The following is a 21209-nucleotide window of genomic DNA, read 5'->3' as shown; positions in this document are numbered from 1 at the left end:
GCGCTATTTTGGCGATTTCTCGGCCTTAATATAAGAACCATATACTATATCAAAAACACACAAATAAAAAAAATTGCTACAATTAATGTTATACTTACAGAACATATCCAGTACCAACGAAACTTCTTTAGGCGGCACCAGATGCGAGTTTGCTGCTTGACACGTAAATACTGCTGCGTAATCAGCTCTTCTGATAGATGCCCAGACTAATCTGTTTTCAATTACGTCTCCTGTATTATGTTCATATTCATCGTCAACTAAGACGCCATTTACAAGCCACCTCACTGATGGCTCTGGTCTTCCTGCGAAACAAAGACAAACATATTTTTTTTTTTAAATTTGTAACTACGTCAGTTTTCTGAGAGTCAGCGCAGTTCTACAAAATATACAAATATAACAGAAATTGTTTTAGTTGTGTTCTTTCGGGGCGGTATTTTTTATGGGATACAATACGGCAATCGAAGTCTTTAAATAGAACCCATTTAGGTTCAGGTGCGATAGTTGTAAAATTTAGTTTTTAATCATTTTTGTTAATTTCTGTATTGTTTATCAATTATTATGTATCTGCTAAGGAAGTTGTGAGATATAAGTGTCCTAAGACTACTAACTTACCGGTAAGTGTCAACCACTAAAATGTATAAGCATTCATTGAAATAAACGAAATTAAATTAATTTATTAAAAAAAAACGTGCGTACGGGTAGCTGGTGTTCAGTGATCCACCGCCTACATTATCTTGCAACAGCAGAGGTCTGTGAATGTATGACTTTTTCAATGATACCACAGTTTGGGAATGGAGCGACCGCTCTCAGGCTATTAAATAATAACTTTAATTGTACAATATTACTTTGCAAACATTTTTTATTGATGAAAAAATGCGCCCATTTTTCTTAGGTCTGATGTATTCATTTTGAAATGGCTGGTAGTGTTTGACTTTCAATAAGTGATGCCACATCCTATTTTGAATAAAAATACTTGAATTTGAATGTATGTGCGTTTAGTAATTAAATAATTAATATAGTAATGGCGATCAATTTTATATAACTTCCCATTTATTTAAAAAAAATGTAGATTACTTAAAAACATTTACGGGAAGGATGAAATGTGTAGGAAGAAACTTTGTCTCAACTTATACAAAAATAAAGAATTGTTAAAGAAATTTCTACAACGTATTTAAATCCACACAAACAATTAAATCCAGGGTCACGTAATTATTCGCTTACAATCAGCCAAATAGTAGTGAGGCTTGAGCATGTGTTAACAGTTCCTTTCAACAGATGCATGCCCGAGCAACTTCTAGGAACTCAAATCCAAATTGAATCTATTGACACTTCGAATTAGATTGGACGCACTAACACTATTCGTGATTTAATTTAGGTAAAGTGGTCGACTAGATCTTACAAAGCTGAGCGTGAAATAGACGGGAATTGCTTTCAGGAACATTTCAGATATTTGTCTATTGAGATGTAGCTACATATAACATTATAGTTAGAAAAATACATAAAATTAATATTTCATTATTAACGGTGCCTATTTCTGCCGTGAAGCAGTAATGTGTTAGCATTGCTGTGTTTCGGTATGAAGGGTGCTGTAGCTAGTGAAATTACTGGATAAATGAGACTTGACATCTTATGTGTCATGGTGACGAGCGCAATTGTAGTGCCGCTAAGAAATAATGGGGTTTTCAAAAATATTGAGTGGCACTGCATTGTAATGGGCAGATCATATAAATTACCAACAGTTCCACGTCCTGCTCGTATCGTCTCTTATTGTCATAAAAAAAACTGACTTATGAAATGTAAGTGCATACGAATTTTTATAACTATCCATAGTAAATATTAAGGCAAGTTCATAAAGTTTAACAAGGATTCTGCTGAGAAAGGAATAATTGAAATTTCAACTTTTCATGGGAATTGGACAGGTGTTCGGAGGGGTGACTTTGTCAGAGACTGTGTTCTATGTCGTGCTAAACCCAAATTTTCGAGCGGCATTGCAATTCCGCTAGTCACTTTGAGACAAGATGCTGAGTATCATTAGTCTTTCGAACCGAAACACGATATTGCTTTAATATTACCGACGACACATATAGCCCAGTCGTTAGTGACTCTGCTTACTGAGCTAAAGGTCCTAGGTTCGAATCAGGATACCGGATGTACAAACATATACAAATATGAGATTATAAGTGTTGATTTCCGAGTCATGGATGCTTATATGTTTATTTATATTGTGTATCATAATAATAATAATAAATTATATTAATTTTAATATAAGGTAATAATTAAATATTTTCTGTAAAAGTATGTCAATATACATTGTGGACTGTAGATCCATGGGTCGCTGGTTCAAATCCGGCTCGAAGGACCACAATTATGTTTAATATTGAATCTACTTGCACTGCACTAATATGCTACTTGCACTAATATTGAATCTAATACACTGGGAATATTGTCTGATTGAAATCACACTGGTTCTGGACACTTAGTTTATTGTAATAACTTCACAATTAATACTACAAAAGAGCGAGACAGAGAATGAAATAGCATATATCTATTTATTAGAATAATAAACATTATTATTATTATTACTGCAGCACGGCAGGAAAAGGCTAATAGCGCCTGACCGGTTGTTTCTAAAGGTAGGACCTTGAAAATTGTATTATTATTCGAGAGGTATATCTCTAGACGATATAGGTATATCCCTGCGAGATCGAATCAAAAACGACGAGATCCGTAGGAGAACCAAAGTAACCGACATAGCTCTAATGATTGCAAAACTGATGTGGCAGTTGGCAGGACACAAAGTTCGACGAACAGATGGCCGTTGGGGCAGTAAAGTCCTCGAATGGCGACCACGTACCGGAAGACGTAGTGTTGGTAGGCCCCCACAAGATGGATCAATGATCTGGTCAAAATCGCCGGAACACGTTGGATGAGGGCAGCGCAGGACCGATCGTCGTGGAGATCTTTGGAGGACGCTTTTGTCTAGACAAAGCTAGCCGTTCACGTCTTCCATCTGATGATGATAGTGATAATGATGATCTCTAGAATCCTCCTATACCATAGTCCCTATACTAGATGGTTTAGATTGAATATCAAATCAATACTAACGTATTGATGCAATCTTTTGGACAAAATTGTTTTAATTTGTTTCAATTAATTATAAATTTAATTGATTACGTACTTAGAATGTGAATACTCTGGAGTTGTAATTAGACAAAATAGTAAATTAATAAGGGGTATATGTAGAATTCTACTAACTGGAATAATACCAATAATTAAATCTCAAAAGTCTCTAAAATCTCAAAAATCTCTAAATCTCAAAGCTCTTGCAACACCAAAAGAATCACAGGAGTTAGGCTGGAAGTTTAGGAAGGTGTACGCGCTTTTTTTGAAGGTACACATGTCGTATCGTCCCGAAAACACCGCACAAGGAAGCTCGTTCCACAGCTTTGTAGTACGTGGAAGTAAGCTCCATGAAAACCGCACCGTGGAGGAGCGCCACACATTCAGATGGTGGGGATTATATCCTAGTTTGTGGCTTGTCGTGCGAAGGTGGAATTAGGCAGAAGGAATCAGGTGAAACAGCTCTTCGGAACACTCCCCGTCAAAAATGCGGTATGCACACAATGAAGCGACTTCTCTACGCAACGACAAGGGATCCAGCTATTCACAGAGCACTGGGTCCCCTATAATTCAAGCATATGCGAGCGAAATATTTCAATGTTGAAATAATTCCCACGATCACTACAATAGCTTTCAAACCTTTTCGATCAAATTCATGATCAGTTAAGGTCTTCCAATTCTATCCGACAAAAGAATTTCTGATTACTTTTGTAATTGGATGAGATATTTCTTTTAAATTATTGTAATATACATTTTAAGTAACAGATAATTGTAAAAAAAGGACGTGTAACTCAACAGGTGAGAGCGAAGATTAAAGCTTAGATCTATAGAGCGTATTTTGACTTTGCTCAGACCTTACCAGTGGGAGGCTCCTTTGCACAGGATGCCGACTAGGTTATGAGTACCACAACGGCACCTATTTCTGCCGTTTAGCAGCAATGTGTAAACATTACTGTGTTTCAGTCTGAAGGACGCCGTTGCTAGTGAAATTTCTGGGCAAATGAGAATAAACATCTTGTGTCTTAAGGTGACGAGCGCATTTGTAGTGCCGCTCAGAATTTTTGGAGTTTTTCAAGAATCCTGAGCGGCATTGTATTATAATAGGCAAGGCGTATCAATTAGCATCAACTGAACGTAAAACTAAGCTGAGTGTGACAAAACGTCAACTTGACTTTTGTATTGAGCTGTTTTAGCTTAAGCTCACCATAATTTCAGCTGTCAAATGATTATAAAAACGAAATCAAAGATTATGCTAAGCTTACACTCGGCTATGTTTACGTAACTAAAGTCTGAGAAAAGGATCTAAGTAGGTAGTATTACACGGAAAAGAAAATCTATCAATTATTAAAACAGTGGAAAAGATACAGTGAAAATAGATATGGAAGATTTAGTACTTAAAAAATATAACACGTTTATTATGATAGAAGATCGATGATTGACTGACTAAGTTTTGCCCTTCCTCCCGTTAGGTTATGGTGTATATACACTATATAGTAAAGAAAATATTGACTAATGAATACTTACATTTTTTTAAAACAAAATGAAGGGATGAGACCAGCAGGACGTTCAGCTGATGGTAATTGCAACGCCCTACCCATTACAATGCAGTGCCACTCAGTATTCTTGAAAAACACAAAAATTCTGAGCGGCACTACAATTGCGCTCGTCACCGTGAGATATAAGATGTTAAGTCTCATTTGCCCAATAATTTCACTAGCTACGGGGCCCTTCAGACCAAAACAGTAATGTTTAGACTTCACGGCAGAAATAGGCGCTCATTGTGGTACCCATAATCTAGCCGGCTTCCTGTGCAAAGGAGCCAAACTGGTAAAATAATAAAGAAACAATTAAATACTAAATCAGCATTATGCCCTACATTTTAAGAGTATAACAGTACGCAATACATCTCAGCCAAAGATGCAACAGGCGTCTAGAGTTTGCAAAAATAACCCAATTCCTTCTCCAAATCTTAAAAACGATCTAAATCAAGAGAAATTGATTTTTTACGCCGTATCCAAGTCCCCTTCAATCTATTTCTTGATTATGCAAATACTTCGACCCGCGTCAATTTAAACTCTATTGTAATCGAATCAAGCCAACACGCCACTTTTGAACTTGAAGATATTAACAAATTAACATTGAAATTTTAACTAAATTTCATGGACATTAATTCGGTTATTCATAATTTTCGTCTTTTGAATAAGTATTTATTTAAAATTATTGCAATTATAAGGTTGGAAGAAGTTAGTAAGGAGATGTTGAGGTGGTTCAATATGACACTAAGGTTCACTCATGAAGAAAAATTTGATAAAATTTCATTTGATGAAAAGACGCCATCAATGTCCATATAACTTTCTCCTTTGTACCTTGAGTCAGTTGGCACAAGACTAACGGCCGTTCCCAATATACTATCTAAAGATAGAGATAAATTACTACCTTCTGTCAGTAATAAGCTGTCAATAATCTGAAGCTGTACCAATATACCCGATAAGTCATTCTTATCGCCTTATATTGGGACGCGTGATTTGCAATTTCCATACAAAGTTCAATCGCTGGTAATCTATATGTCATCCCAATGACAGACAGCATGTACGGATAATGTGACTTACCGTCGATAAGTTGATTGGGACAGAAAAGTCAACGATAGTTACGACTTTAAGTAAGAGATATACTGAATATTGGGAACGGCCGTAAGGAGAAAAGTGTAAACTTACATTGTCTTTTAGCACACTTTTGCCGTTCCGCTATCAAATTACGAATGAGATCTCATTATAAATTTTTCCATAGGTATATTATTGAGTACCTTACTGTAATGGGGAAGGGCCTATCACCCCACTGGCTCTGGTCATCCTCACCAATGTCCCCGAGTCGAGGGAAATTTTCAAGAGAGAGCTCATCGTATGTGGGCTCTCAAACATCCGTGTTGAAGCTCCACACAGAAGGGGCTTCCCAGGGCAGTGCCATCGCTGCCAGCTTTATGGCCACGCAGCTGCAAACTGCTCAGCCCCGCCTAGGTGCGTCAAGTGCCTAGAGCCACACACAACCAAGGAGTGCAAACGCACCCGCGATGCGGAGACTCCTCCAGCTTGCGTCCTTTGTGGGCAGGAAGGACATCCCGCGAACTACCGCGGATGTCCCCGCGCCCCTCGTCCCTCAACATCGAAGCCTGCTAAGAAGCAGGCTTCCAAACCAGGGCCACCTCCGGCCACTGGCACGAACTTCCCTCAACTGAGGAAGAGGACAACCGGGCCTTTACTCTCCACTTCTTGGAGACAAGCAGCCCCGATCTCCCAGACATCCAATGTCAATTCCCGCCCTGTGCAAGTCACCCCGAGTGGCCGCAGATGGGCAACACCTACCAAACCAGACTCAGGAGTGCAAAACCCCCTGAGTTTCTTGAAGAATGGAGAATTCGATATTAAAGAATTCAACATTCTCGCCAACAAATTTAAATCAGCTAGGTCTCCCGCTGAGCGCCTAGTTGCAATGATAGAGCACCAAGACCTGGTGAACTCTTTGTACTAATGTCCCAATCGCGTAACGCTTCATCATCGAACATGGGGCGAGTGAAGCCTCAGGGCTTATCACTTGTCTCATTCAATACGCGCGGCCTGCGCACCAACCTCCCAGAGATTAAGGAATTTGTTCGCAATAAGGACATCGACCTATTGCTTATCCAAGAAACATTCCTTAAACCTGACGCTTCAAAGGGATTATCGATCCCTTCCTACTCTCTTGTACACAATGGCAGAGCCGACGACCGTCGTGGCGGAGGCACAGCCATTTACTACAAGAAATCCCTTCATTGCTCGCAAATCGCTACTCCAGTGCTTACCAACATGGAAGCAACCGTCTGTCAGTTGGGCATGTCAGGTCATCCGTCTCTGATCATAGCCTCAATCTACCTCCCTACTCTCAAGATCCCTCTCCAGAGCGACCTTGAGACTCTCCTCTCTCTAGGTGACTCAGTCATCTTGTTTGGGGATTTCAACTCCAAACACACTGACTGGAAGTGCCTATCCACAAACGGGAATGGCATCAAGCTCCGCCGTCTAGTAAGGTCTATGGACTTAGACGTCCTAAGTCCCACCTCTCCAACGCACTACCCGGATAACGTAGCACACTCCCCCGATATTTTAGACATCGCCTTGGTCAAGGGTGTCGCTCTTAATTTAAGGGCGATTGAACCACTCGATGACCTGGGCTCCGACCATCGTCCAGTCTCCCTCAAGCTCGGGCCCCATGCCCCCACTCCTACCACCATACACCCTAAAACCCTCACCAACTGGGAGGGTTATAGGGAGTCTCTTGCATCAACTTTTGATGCCCACAATTCACCGTATGCAATCTCGTCCAACTATTTCGATAGTACGGATAAGATTGACATCACGGTAAAAGCACTTACTCAAACAGTGCAGTCCGCTCTCCATGACAACGAGCGGGTGGTTAAGGTTAACAGCCATAAGCTCCCGCTTGATGTCATGAACCTCATTAGAGCCAAGAATGCAGCTCTCAGAAGAGCCGCCAAGTACCCAACGCCCAACTATAGGTCCCGCACTAACTTCCTCCAGAGCCAAGTTAGGTTACGTCTCTCCGAATTGAGGAATTCCAATTGGGATTCACTCATGGAGAACATATCCCCTTCACACCAGGCGTATTACAAAGTGGCGAAAGCCCTTCGTACTGACGCAATATTCCACACTCCGCCTTTGATACGCCCCGACGGCAGTACAGCTTTCGAGGACAGGGATAAAGCGGAGTGTTTTGCTGAAAGCATTGCTTCACAATGCTCACCCAGCACTTCTTCTTTCGAACCCCTCCACGTAGCGTCGGTGGAGAATGAGGTCAGCCGTCTGAACTCAATGCCATCACCGACGATCCCATTTCAACTTCTGTAGAGGAGGTTAAATCCATCATCCGTGGATTAAAACCTCGCAAAGCTCCAGGAGCCGACGGTATTTCCAACCTGGCGCTCAAACACTTCCCCGAGCAGGTGATCTTCTTTCTTGTCCTCCTCTTCAACGCCTGCCTCGACCACTGCTTCTTTCCAACCGCTTGGAAAGAGGCCATAGTTATAAGGATCCCTAAACCAGGGAAACCCCTCAATATCCCCTCCAACCATCGCCCCATCAGCCTCCTCAAGGCAATGGGGAAAGTCTTTGAACGGGTTATTCTGTTCCGTATGAGAAAGCATCTCTTTCCAACGGACGGCCCTCCCTTAATAATAAACCAACAATTCGGCTTTCGTGCTAAACACTCTTGTCCTCAGCAAGTCCACCGCATTGTAGAGTACATCTACAGCGGGTTCTATCCCAAACGTAAGAAGACAATCGCTGTCTTCTTCGACGTCGCCAAGGCTTTTGACAAAGTCTGGCACGAAGGCCTAATATATAAACTCCACGCTCTAGGCCTCCCATCCCGATTAGTCCGCATAGTAGCTTCTTATCTTCACAAACGTACCTTTCGTTTCAGACACGAAGGTGTCCTCTCCTCCCCTCGCCTGCTCACGGCTGGGGTACCACAGGGCTCAGTGCTCTCACCACTTCTATACATATCGTATACCAACGATATTCCCATCCCTAGAAATGGAGTCCAACTCTCTCTTTTCGCTGACGATACCGCTCTCTACGTCCAGTCCCAACAGATTTCTTCAGTCCTCTCCAGGCTCCAACGCTCAGTTAATGAGCTAGGTGACTGGTTTAGGAAATGGCGTATTGAGGTCAACCCGGATAAAAGTTCCGCAGTCCGTTTTGATTTTAAGCGCAGACGCTTCTGCCGGGATCGACCCATTCATCTATTAGGCTCCCCTATCCCCTTCAGGTCCACAACCAAGTACTTGGGTGTGACCCTCGACTCCCAACTCACCTTCAGGCCTCACGTCAAGAAGGTGACCGGAACCGCCCGCTTCTATCTGTACCGCCTAAACAGTATGTTAGGTAGGCACAGTAAAATGTCTTTTAGGAACAAGCGAACACTCTTCAAGGTTTGCATGCGACCGGTTTTGACTTACGCCGCTCCAGTTTTCGCTCATGCGAAACCCAATATTATAGACAAATTACAAACAGTTCAATCCATTTTCTGCCGTAAGGCTGTCAATGCCCACTGGTGTGTCAGAAACGCAGACCTTCACCGGGACTTAGAGCTCCCCACCATCCAACAACACCTTAAGTGCTTGTCTGAAACTTTCTTTAAGTCCTCAGACAATCACCCAAATCCCTTGATTAAGGAGGCAGCGGATTATACCGCCTCCCCTCCTTCACGTCATCAAGTCAGGAGGCCCAGACACGCCCTCTCCGATCCCCCTAACAAACTCTCGTCTGACCTGGAACGCCTCTTGGCATCCGGGGACAATCAGACGCACTCACCTCTATTTTGTGATCATCCTTCTGATGTGACTAGTCCCAATTAGATAGCACCCTCTGTGCAATATCCCAGCGGAAACTCCATAGGGAGTGCCGCTTGCGCCTCTCTCTCCCCATGAGAAGGTCGCCTTCGATGTAGGCTTAGAGGGCACCTGCCCAAAGCCAACTGCAGGTGGTGTTTAGTGGGTAGGCACCTAGGTTTCACGTGAGTCCCACATAACCAACGCAGACTTAGGCTGCGTTGGTATGCATGAGCATTCACCACCTCCCTCCCGTCGTTATCCCGGAGGGTAGCCCATTCCCTTGCTTGGGCGCAAAAAAAAAAAAAAAAAGGCCTATCACTTACTATCAGAAGAAATTTTTACTCGTATCCTTACTCAATAAAAATCTATAGGCTAGAGGGTTTAGAGGAGGCTTAAGATTATGGGTACCACAACGGTGCCTGTTTCTGCCGTTAAGCACAGTAATGCTAACACATTACTGTGTTTCAGTCTGAAGGGCGCCGTAGCTAGTGTAATTACTGGGCAAATGAGACTTAACAACTTATGTCTCAAGGTGACGAGCGCAGTTGTAGTGCCGCTCATAATTTTTGGGCCTTTCAAGAATCCTGAGCGGCACTGAGTTGTAATGGGCAGGGCGTATCAATTACCATCAGCTGAACTTCCGGCTCGTCTCGTACCTTATTTTCATAAAAAAAAAAACTTTAATGATAACCTGTATATGGAACACCTATTTCTCAACAATATCCAAGTTTAAACAGTTTGCTATTTTTAAGGGATATCAAGGATAAAGATATAAAAAATCATTTAGAGGAAAATGTAAAGAAATAAACATTTTAACTCTTGCCTCTTAATATGTTATATATATTATGTATGTACACAGACATATATTATGTTAATTTCCAAGAAACTGTCATAAACATAATGTTAAGGACCAGGAACAAATAAACTTATCATGCCTACTACTCGACTAGGTCGATGTATATGCTTTTACAACAAGATCCCAGAATATGTTCAAAACAAATGTTTAACGAAATTCCGAATCTTACATAAATTTTTGTACAAGTTTATAATCTCCAAGTTTATTAGAATATAGTCAATATTAATATTACGTTACGTCTCTGTATGGTCTTCATCTTACCTCCAAGAACACGACATGTGAGAAGCACGTCATCACCTTCCTCATGTGGTCCGAGTGTGGTAGTGTTTATTACTCGACCCCATCGATCGACCACTACTGGCTTTTCTGGTGGCACTAAAACAAACAAATTAATTATTTTACTGGAGACGAAATATTTATGGATGAAAAAAAGGGCTGGTACATTTTAATGCAAAGGTTGACTACTGGAACTAATGGAAAATTATTAAGTATTCATTACTTTATATTTTTCATATCCAAGGTAAAACACCGACATAAATATAAGGAAGAAGAAACAGCTAGCTGGAAATTAGAAATTTAAATATTATTGTATAGCGCTCTCGTCGAATCCAACTCGTATGAGCAGCGTTCGGGAAGCTCCGTAAAATCTTCTCGTCCCAAATACAGCAGTTTCTGAAGACGAAGGTTTTCAACCAGTGTGTGTTGCCAGTCATCACTTACGGTACGCAGACGTGTCGTTAACTATGCGCCTTATAAGTAAGGTCATGGTCGCTCTGAGTGCAATGGAGAGGGTTATGCTTGGAGTTTCCCTGCGAGATCGAATCAGAAATGAGGAGATCCAAAGTAACCTGAATAGCCTAAATAATTGCGAAACTAAAGTGGCAGTAGGCAGGGCACATAGTTAGACGGACAGATGGCCTTTGGGTCAGTAAAGTCCTCGAATGGTGACCATGTACCGGAAGACGCAGTGTTGGTAGGGCCCTCCACAAAATCGACCGACGATCTGGTCAAGATCACCGGAATACGTTGGATGAGGGCAGAGGAGGACCGATCGTCGTGGAAATCTTTACGATTTGCGTAAAATTGACTAGTCTATATTCTTCAAAGCACAAACATATCAATTTCATCCGATTGTTAAAAATCTTCGCATGTGTAAAGAGAAAATATCAGCAGATTTATTTGTAATCGCGACAAAAGTTTGAAACAACGAAGAAAGCGTAGAGGCTTAAACTTCAGCGCAGTGCGGTTTCTTCCACAAGTTTTTGCTCGATACTCAACCGATACGTGGAAATTGAACTGGAATTTGTTGAAACTTTATAACGATTCAGATATACGAATTTGTACTGAAGAAATGTACTGGACTGTAAGATTGTTTTCTTCTTAATTTTGTACATAAAGAGTTGTAATGATAAATATTACATTAGTTTTAAGCTTCCGGGGAAATGAAAGTAAAGGTTACATAGATATTTATATATTCGAAGGAAACAAGAAACTTGTCTATCGCCTAGTTTTTATTAAGAAGATTATCTTATAATTTTGGTTGAAATTACCCTTAATTATTATTGTGATCCTTTAATTCAATTATATCTTATGCTTAATATAACACTAATGCTTGCTTGACTTTAAACATTTTAAAATACTTAAATATAAAGAATAGGCATCCGCCAGTGTTTGGTCCAAGAAGATTCTGCCGATAATTAGAGTGACGGACTGAATAACGTCCACATAATTTGTACCGTTCCCAAAATAGATCCCTTCTGAATATGAACCTTAAACTAGCGAATGAGATAAAGCCTCTTCAGACATTGGTCGAGACTCTTCGTTATAATGCTAAAACTGTCGGGACATTTCTATAAATTCTATAAATAGATCCCAAATAAAACTTAAATGGTCCAATATTATCTTATCTTATATCTTTAAACGAGCAATTCTTAAACAAATATAATCTGACTCTGGGAAACGGCTACAATGATATTCATAAAATTTAGTATACAGGTACTTTTGGGGGCGAGAAATCGATCTAACTAGGTTTCACTTTTAAAAAATGTAGTTTTAATGAGAAAAAGCTACAATAAGTATATATATATATATAAGCAATAGTAAATTTCGCCACTACATACAAGACTAATAGCTCAAATGGGACATTGGGTGATACGGAAAGCAGAAACCCTGGTTCGGATCCAGATGTCCTATTAGTTTTTTTTTTTGTTCAAGTTTTATACATTCTTAAAAATCCGAGCATCCGACCAGTCGACCAAATATTAGATAATAATCACAATATAACTGTCATAACTAATTAACTAGTAGAATAATCAAATAACGTAGTTTCTTATTAAAACCAGATGCAATAAACAATAATAGGAGATGAGCTGAATGCAATTAATCAGGATGATCCAACTCAGATGATTGCCAACATAACAGTTGCATTAGCATCAGTTAACTACCGTTCGTCTTCCTCGCTTACTAAAATTTTTATCTTAGTACTATCTTGAGGCTGCTATTCCATGAAACCGCCAACTTAGCGCATAGTTGAAACCATTTCTCGACGGTTTATGTAAAGCTTATATTTATCCACAGAATATGAAAATATTTTATTACATTTCTATTTTTTTAAAATCACCAAAATACCCTTAACTTTTATAGTTGGAGCCATGCTAATCATTCAATCTAGATAAAAATTGTGCAAAAATTTATTAATTGTACACCAATACTATTTTAACATGAAATAGTTCTGCAGTTTTGTAAAGAAAATTGTATTATGTTTGTAATAAATTAAAAATGCTTTTCATTCTGAATTAAAGCTAAGGCGATCTTGTACGGTACAGGTAACCTAGCTCCACTCGATTCCTTAAGGCCGTTGGCTTGGTCCCCAGTCTTAACAATAAAGTTCACTTTTACAAGGAAAATTTAATGTATATTTCGAAGATCTAGCAGGGTTTGTTTCAGTGGGTAATGCCCAAGCCCAATTGTGTTTGAAATTGGTCCAAATGAAAATCGTTGCGTAGGTTACAATAATGTTGGTTATGTATTTGTACGTTATCTTTACCTTTATGCTAGCTATGAATTTAACCAGATTTATGGGTTTTATCAAGGCTCTACAAAACTGCAAACTAATGTGATTTTGTTTAAAATTTTTATCCGATAGCGATTAACAGAAACACAACAATATTTCAATCCGGTTATAAAATTTTAAATCAACAATTTTCAACTTTAATCGCATTACATTTGCTGTTTTATATGAACTGGAAAAAACATAATAATACTTACACAACTCAATATGAAAAATTCTAAATTCTCGTTAAATTTTACTTATTTTCATACACTTGCTACTTTGCGATGCCAATTATTTAGAATTATGAAGATATCAGCAATTGTTGGTAACAACTCAATCGTTTACGTCAGCAACGCTCCAGGGAGGAAAAACATCCTCGGAACAAGCGAGGAATTTAAATCATCTGAAATTGGACGGCAGTAAACTGAGTGATCGAATTTCAATAAAGGAACGAATGAGTAAACGAAGGTTGTTAAAAAGAACCATTCAATTAGTGTGTTGAGTGTCGAAATGTAATCAGGCGGACCCGTTTGGAGCAAGACTGGAACGTCAATCGCGATCGAAGTTATTGGTCGTGCTGATGACATTTAGGGGACTATTCATTAATTTGAGTTTATTTTTATTGTTAAGCCAGGCGAAGCAATTAAATGCCAAAATTGGGGTTGGTAGATGATAGGTTTTATATTATTTTGACAGGAGATTGTGATTTCATATTCTAATAAGTTTGCTTATAGGTTGCACTACATAATATTTATGTAAAATATATATCCTTAATATCGTCAATAACTTTTTTTTGTATTAAATTACATTTACTTTTTTGACTTACTCGTGTAAGGCATTGACTATTTGACGATTGAGTATGTTTGTTGCAACACTTAATGCGACACTAAATGCCGGCGACCTTGAGCGATATGAGTTCACGGCTCCTATGTAACAAAGCCAATATTTTCAAAATTCTTGCGTCGAAAATTTAACATTTTAACAGGCGCAAACAGTTTAATTGCATACAATCCTCATTATTGATTACTAATCATAATAAATGTACCAACACAAAAAAGTAAAAGCTATAAGAACAACTTTTATGAGAGCAGTATACTAAACAAATGCATCATGCCGAGAAAAAACTTGTTTAACTGTAAACAAAACTGGTAATTCATAATAGCTCTGGAGTGTTAAGTTTAAATAACAGCAAGCAGTAGCAACCTACAAGTAAGACTTAAGGGTATGTGTAACAGGATAAAGTAGTGTTCATAGCTCCAAATGCTATATTTTCACCATAAAACTTGTCTAAAAACACCTTGTTTGCGTGTTTTCTGCCTACTCTTCGCCTTAACATATTATATTGTAATTGAAATGATTTTTAAAACAATGAAAATGTTAATCTTGATTTAAACTAGTTGCAATGAGTTTCTTGCTACTTCTTATCATTAGCTCAACCCTTTACGAAGAAACGGTAGATTATTATAGACGACTACATAAAATTAAAAAATATCATTACGTGGAAGCGTACCAAGAATACTGGCAGCATTACCGCGTTGGATAGCAAGGCTGATCCGTTGACGGAAATAGCTGCCAGTGCAGCGCTTGGGTTTCCAGTAGCCTTATTGAGGCGCGAAGATAGTATTTTGAACATTCTCCGCGCCTCTGGGCCCCACGGTGTCTTGACACCAAACGGCACAAAGATGTATGACTCATTGAGACCAACATATTTGCGACGCTTGCTGTCTTCGGCAGTCGAAGCAGCAGCCCCAGCACCAACTGATAATTAATTAATACTTATATAACTGTACATAAATTGCATTGAAAAGTTGTTTAACTATAGCGAACCAATGGAATCTCGCTATAGAACGGCCATACTTTCAATTATTTGAGCTAATCGTCTTTTAAGTTGAGCTTGACTATTTTTTTGGTTTATGATTATTTTAGTTTAATAACTATTTTTTCTCTTTAGTTTTAAAACAACTTAAAAAACTCGACCCCCTCTTAGATCATAATAATATACTTATATAATATGAACTTAGTTATAATATATTGTATTTTCACCGGTTATTGATTCTTGTGCAAGTAGATTCGTTTTGAAGGTGATGAAAATTAAAAAATTGCTTTAAAAGGTACAAGTCAGATTAAATGCATAAAATGAGAAATTTCATGGCAAGTTTGAAAACAAAGATTTTTAACCAGTGTGTGTTGCCAGCGATGATGTACGGAGCGCAGACGTGGTCGCTAACTATGGGTCTTATGAGGAAGCTTATGGTCACTAAAAGGACAACGAAGTTGAATCAGGAATGAGGAGATCCGTAGAAGGACCAAAGTTACCCACATTGCCTAAATGATTGCGAAACTGAAGTGGCAATGGGCAGGGCACATAGTTCGACGGACAGATGGCCGTTTGGGCCAGAAAAGTTCTCGAATGGCAACCACCTACCGGAGGACGCAGTGTTGGTAGGTGACCAAGATGGACCGACGATCTGGTCAAGATCGCCAGAATACGTTGGATGAGGGCAGCGCAGGACCGATCGTCGTGGAAATCTATGGGGGAGGTCTTTGTTCCGCTAGTCCATGATGGGTTCATTTCAGTTTCGTAATGGTCCATTCCATTGCGAAACCGAATTGGATGAGGGCAGCGCAGGACTGATCGTCATGTTGATCTTTGTGGAAGGCTTTTGTCCAGCAGCGGACGTCTTCCGGGTGAAATTATGATTTCAATGTTTAACAAAACAGTATCACTAGTTATCGCCGACATAACCAATGTGATGTACGGCTTGTAAGAACAAGAAATTAAAACCATTATAATATTTTATCAACGACTATCGCATTATTAGTGAGTATTATTTTTGTATATCTGACATTTGTTCTATTAAAACCTTCTCACCTTCATGGAGGTGCCTGGAATGGAAGCTATTAGCATTTTCATGGCATTTCGATGTAAGGTCAATTATTTTATTTTTGTATGCAATGATTAAGGAGGGTGATGGTATACTTATAGATTATTTATAGCTTTATTATAAAAGCAACCTCCACGTTAGTAGTCCATTAAAGTCTTTAGGTTTTTAGAACTAGTTTAATTCGCATTTTAAGTGCGTACACCTTCCTTAAGGGCCGGCAACGCTCCTGTGATTCCACTGGTGTTGCAAGAAAATGTGGGCAGTGGTGATCGTTTAACACCAGGTGGCCCGTACGCTCGTTTGTCCTCCTTTTCCATAAAAAAAATGTTTCTTGCGACTCGTGAAAACACTATGACAACGTAGACACAGGTTATTTACGAAACTAAAAAACTTCCTGTCTTCATATAGATATGTTTTCGTATTTCCTGTCCGAATAATGCCACGAGCGTAATCGTTTTTTTTTTAAATCAAGTTCTTATGTAGGCACGCCTACAGTTTGATCCTATAAATAACTGACATAAGAAAACTTTCCAAAAACCCCTCGCGTCTACCATGGTGAACATATGATTTCCGGAGAAAAAAAAAGTTTTTGAATAAAATATAGGCACGTGGTGCCGCTGAGTTCCACAGTGGTACCACATGCCTGAAATTTTCAATATGGTTCTCACTATCTGGATGCGTGGCGTTCCACCAAACTACAGTTTTCAAAATAAAAATTTATTTCATTAATTATCTGGTATGCCAGGAGAGTGGTCGAAATTGACAACTTTACATTCGATCAAGTGATCCTTACGCTCGTTTGTTCTTTTATCCCAAAAAAAGTGTTAAAAATATTTTGAAATTAGGTTCATAATTAACAAAATAATAGAAAAGGAATTTATGAGTACAGTGTCAGCAATATTATATTCATTAGTTGATGTGTTAAACAAGCGTTACCAACGTCATGAACTGTTATAAGAGATCCCAATTCAAAATTACATTTATTTAACTACTTACTGTGTTCGTAATGTTATTTTATATGACTATCACTATAAATAGAATTAACTATAATAGCATGTACCATACCCGTAAAATTGCTAAATCTTTTAAAGTGGATTGTGTTTATAATAAACTCCCAAATGAAATTAAAATGTTACCTATTAAAAAATTTAAATGTATCGTAAAAATAAATTAACATCTGAGGCCTATTATAATGTGAAAGATTATTTGAATGATAAAGATAGTTGGAATTAATGTTCTAAATTTTGTTAATGAATATTGTTATAATCATTTGAATGCTATTGTAACTTTTGTACTTCATCCTAACTTGCACTAAATAACTTATAAAGTTTTACAGTGAATAAAGATTTTTTGACTTTGACTTTGACTTTGTAGTATTCAGATCTTTAGTTAACTTTATTCGTGTAAGTTAGTTGGCACTGCTGTAATGCTAACAGTTGCAACTAACAGTTGGTAGCATCATCACTGTAGACGTGCTCTATATAAGCCAGAGCGCTAAGTTCGAGCAGGCATACCCAGTTTCCTGGATTTCCCTCCCCACAAACCTTATATATTAGTTTTTAAGCATAATAAAGTTTTATGCCTGAACACGTAGATAGGGTTGTAGAAATAAGTTTTCTGATACCTACATATATAAGGCTTAATTGTAAATTGCTTTAATAAGTAGATTATAAGTAATTTTGTATATATATCTTTATATCAAACATAGAAATTTGGAATTTGATTTTTTTTCGAGCAGGCATTACTTATTGTGTATTCTAATGGGTAACGCTGCCCAAATTTTATTGAGTCAGTTATTATTATAATTATTAGTGGAAACTGTAAAATACAGATATTTAATTTTTATTATGTGCGTTTAAATTAGAATAGTAACATATTGCTATCGATGTTAACTGTTAACGCTCTAACAGAGAAACACGTTGTAGTACATAATCTAATTGCATACCATGTTAATAATTCTATCAGCTATTCTATACACACCATGAGATACCAAATCACAAATTAATTAATGTTGTAATAACTGAAACACAATTAACACTGACTAATTCGAAAATATAAATTAAACATTCCATCTGATGCATTAATACTGAGTTTCCCAACTACGAGTATAATAATTATATTATTTTGAATATAAGTACAAACATACATTCATTAAGAGTGTATACTTAAAGTTTAAACTATATTTAATCAGGATAGAATTGTAAATAAGAAAAACAAACAACTATTTGATGATTTAGTAAAGAGTTAAATTAGCACCGGATTACAGATCAAGCTCCGTAGGTACCTTAATAGTTACATATTTCTTTTGGGTCTAAGAAACTGTTAAAATAATATGTATTATACTTCATTGGAGTACTTTTTTTTTTTCAATATTATCGCGGATGCGAGGGTGGACGCCTTCCATGCCATCCAACGCAAAAGAACCGCGTCATTGCTGAGAAGGTTGCGGGGTAGCCCTAACATCATTCTGCAAACCATTGCTAATAATTATGATGCGCCAATTATAAAGGCATTTATGCGGCTTCATGTACCTGTTTAGTTATAATTAAACTAACATAGTTTAGGACATTTTACTAACAATTATTATGGATTTATTTTTTCTAAATTAAATTATTATTATTATAAGATTACTGAACTACGACGGAATAATGAAGATTTATTAAAATACCAGTGACGACCCGCACGTCCCTTGTGTGTAACACAGTAATGCTTACACATTACTGCTTTACGGTAGAAATAGGAGCCTCCCACTGATGAGTCTAAACTCAAACTCAACAATTATAAGCTTTCATCAAGAACTTAACACCGATATAGATGTATATTATCGAATAATTTTACCTGTACATAATCAATTAAATTGAAAATTGACATTATTTTAATGCAAATTTAATGTTTTCATCTACACCCATAATGTGAATTCTCTATGAAAGATTCTGAAACAGTTAGCTAACTGCTTACATTAAAAAAGCCAGACCTAGTAACCATTACATCATCCAAACGAGTGTTGTAATGTTGTACTGAATTTCATTACACCGCACGTTTGGATGATTTAATCGTTATATGGACATAATGTCTTGTATGCAACTGTTGATAATTAGGTAATAACACTCATGTGATACTATTATCACACTCGGCTTCGTCTCGTGTGATGAACCTACATTCGTGTTTTAATACCCCTTATTACACATCAGTTAAATAATTAAACTATAATCCTATGTTAATAAGCGCGTTTAGTACTTTATTTTGTGGGAATTGAATGAGATGGGGCTGATTTGTAACGATCGTTTGAATAAAGTCGGCTAAAACTAAGGGATACTCTCTAGATACTCCCTCAGTAAGAGCAACCTGTATGATATATTATTTTCAAATTTAATATGTATAGTCTGGTCACGACTTCTGTATCTAATAAAATGCATTTATTTGTTTATCTAAACTCATGCTTTAAATCCTCCATTAAAGATTCTAAAACAGTTGGCTTATTGCCAACATTAAAACACCCAATATCCTAATAACCATAACATCATCCAAACGAATGTTGTAATGAAATTCAGTACAACATTACAACACTCGTTCGGATGATGTAATGGATACTAGAACTGGATTTTATAATGTTAGCAGTAAGCTAACTGTTTCAGAATCTTTTATAGAGGATTCATATTATGGGTGTTGATTAAGTCTTGTATAGAACTGTTGATAATTAGGTATTAAAACACTCATGTGAAACTATTATAAATCCACATTCGTGTTTTAATACCCTTATTACACAGCAGTTGCATAATAACTATTATGATATTAGAATAATTACATTATTGTAATGCTATCAGTAGATAATTATTAAAAAATATCGTATTGATTTTAGTGTGAGATTTATCGTTATAATATATAGTTGGAAATATTTTATTTTATTATCACAATTAAAATTTCTGTTTCTGTCGCACGGTATTAAAATTTTTTGTACTTTAAAAGTGAATTGGGTTATTATACCTATTCCAGTTTAAGACAGCCTTATTGGGCTGCTTAACAGTGAAATACATTGTTATTAATCGATTAAATTGATTCTTATTTTATTCATTTATATCGACTATGTAATCACAAAAATATTTTTTCTTACTGAGTTTCTCGTGGCTTCTTTTCCGCTGAGTTGAATTGAATAAAGAAATTTCGAAATCCGAATGGATGAAAATTTAACAAACTACTGAAGATATATTATTATCTATTTAAACATAATTGGTGATGCCGCTTGTTCGTTGATAAAATAGTTTCTTGTTAAAAATGCTTCCTTAATATTTTGTAACAAATGTATAAGCTTTGTAAGTATGTATGCTTCCCCGAAATGTGTGCTTCCTCGGGGCGTAAAAAGAATAGGGGAGTCCCAGGCCCCAGGGAAGCGTAATTTTTTCATTTATAAATTATTATTCCATTTAGAAAATTTTCCATTTGGAAATGAAAAAATTATTATTTATTATTAATTAACATGAACGGAGCAGACTCGTCCGGGATAAAAAAAAATTTTTATGGAATAGGAGCACAAACGAGTGTACGTCACCTGTTGTTAAGTGATCACCGCCGCCCAAAATCTCTTGCAACACCAGAGGAATCACAGGAGCGTTGCCAGCCTTTAAGGAAAGCGCTTTTTTTGAAGGTGCCCATGTCGTATCGTCCCGGAAACACCGCACAAGGAAGCACATAATTACCGCACTCGCACATAATACCGGTGTGAAATACCGGCTAGTGTTGGGGAGTCCATTCCATAAAGGTCGGCAACACTCCTGTTATTACTTTGGTGGTGCAGAAGAATGTGGGTGGCAGTGATGACTTAACATTAGGTGAACCATACGCTCGTTTCTACTCCTTTTTCATAAAAAAAAATATGTAAATCTAAGAAGTTTTCACTTATGTAGTAGTCTAAGA

The 21209-nt window shown here is 37.7% G+C and overlaps 1 protein-coding gene across 1 annotated transcript in view; it reads right to left on the bottom strand.

The window, feature by feature from the left end:
• LOC126969156 (nephrin-like) overlaps window positions 1-21209 on the bottom strand; it is a 570056-nt gene that overhangs the window by 147185 nt on the left and 401662 nt on the right. The window contains exons 5-6 of the mRNA XM_050814479.1: window positions 10623-10736; window positions 99-302 (exon numbers count right to left, since the gene is read on the bottom strand). Coding sequence (XP_050670436.1) covers window positions 99-302; window positions 10623-10736 — 318 coding nt within the window. The remainder of the gene's footprint in view (window positions 1-98; window positions 303-10622; window positions 10737-21209) is intronic.

Source organism: Leptidea sinapis, chromosome 17, assembly GCF_905404315.1.
Source record: "Leptidea sinapis chromosome 17, ilLepSina1.1, whole genome shotgun sequence".
NCBI classification, from domain to species: Eukaryota; Metazoa; Arthropoda; class Insecta; order Lepidoptera; family Pieridae; genus Leptidea; species Leptidea sinapis.
This window is presented reverse-complemented; position numbering and strand designations above follow the sequence as displayed.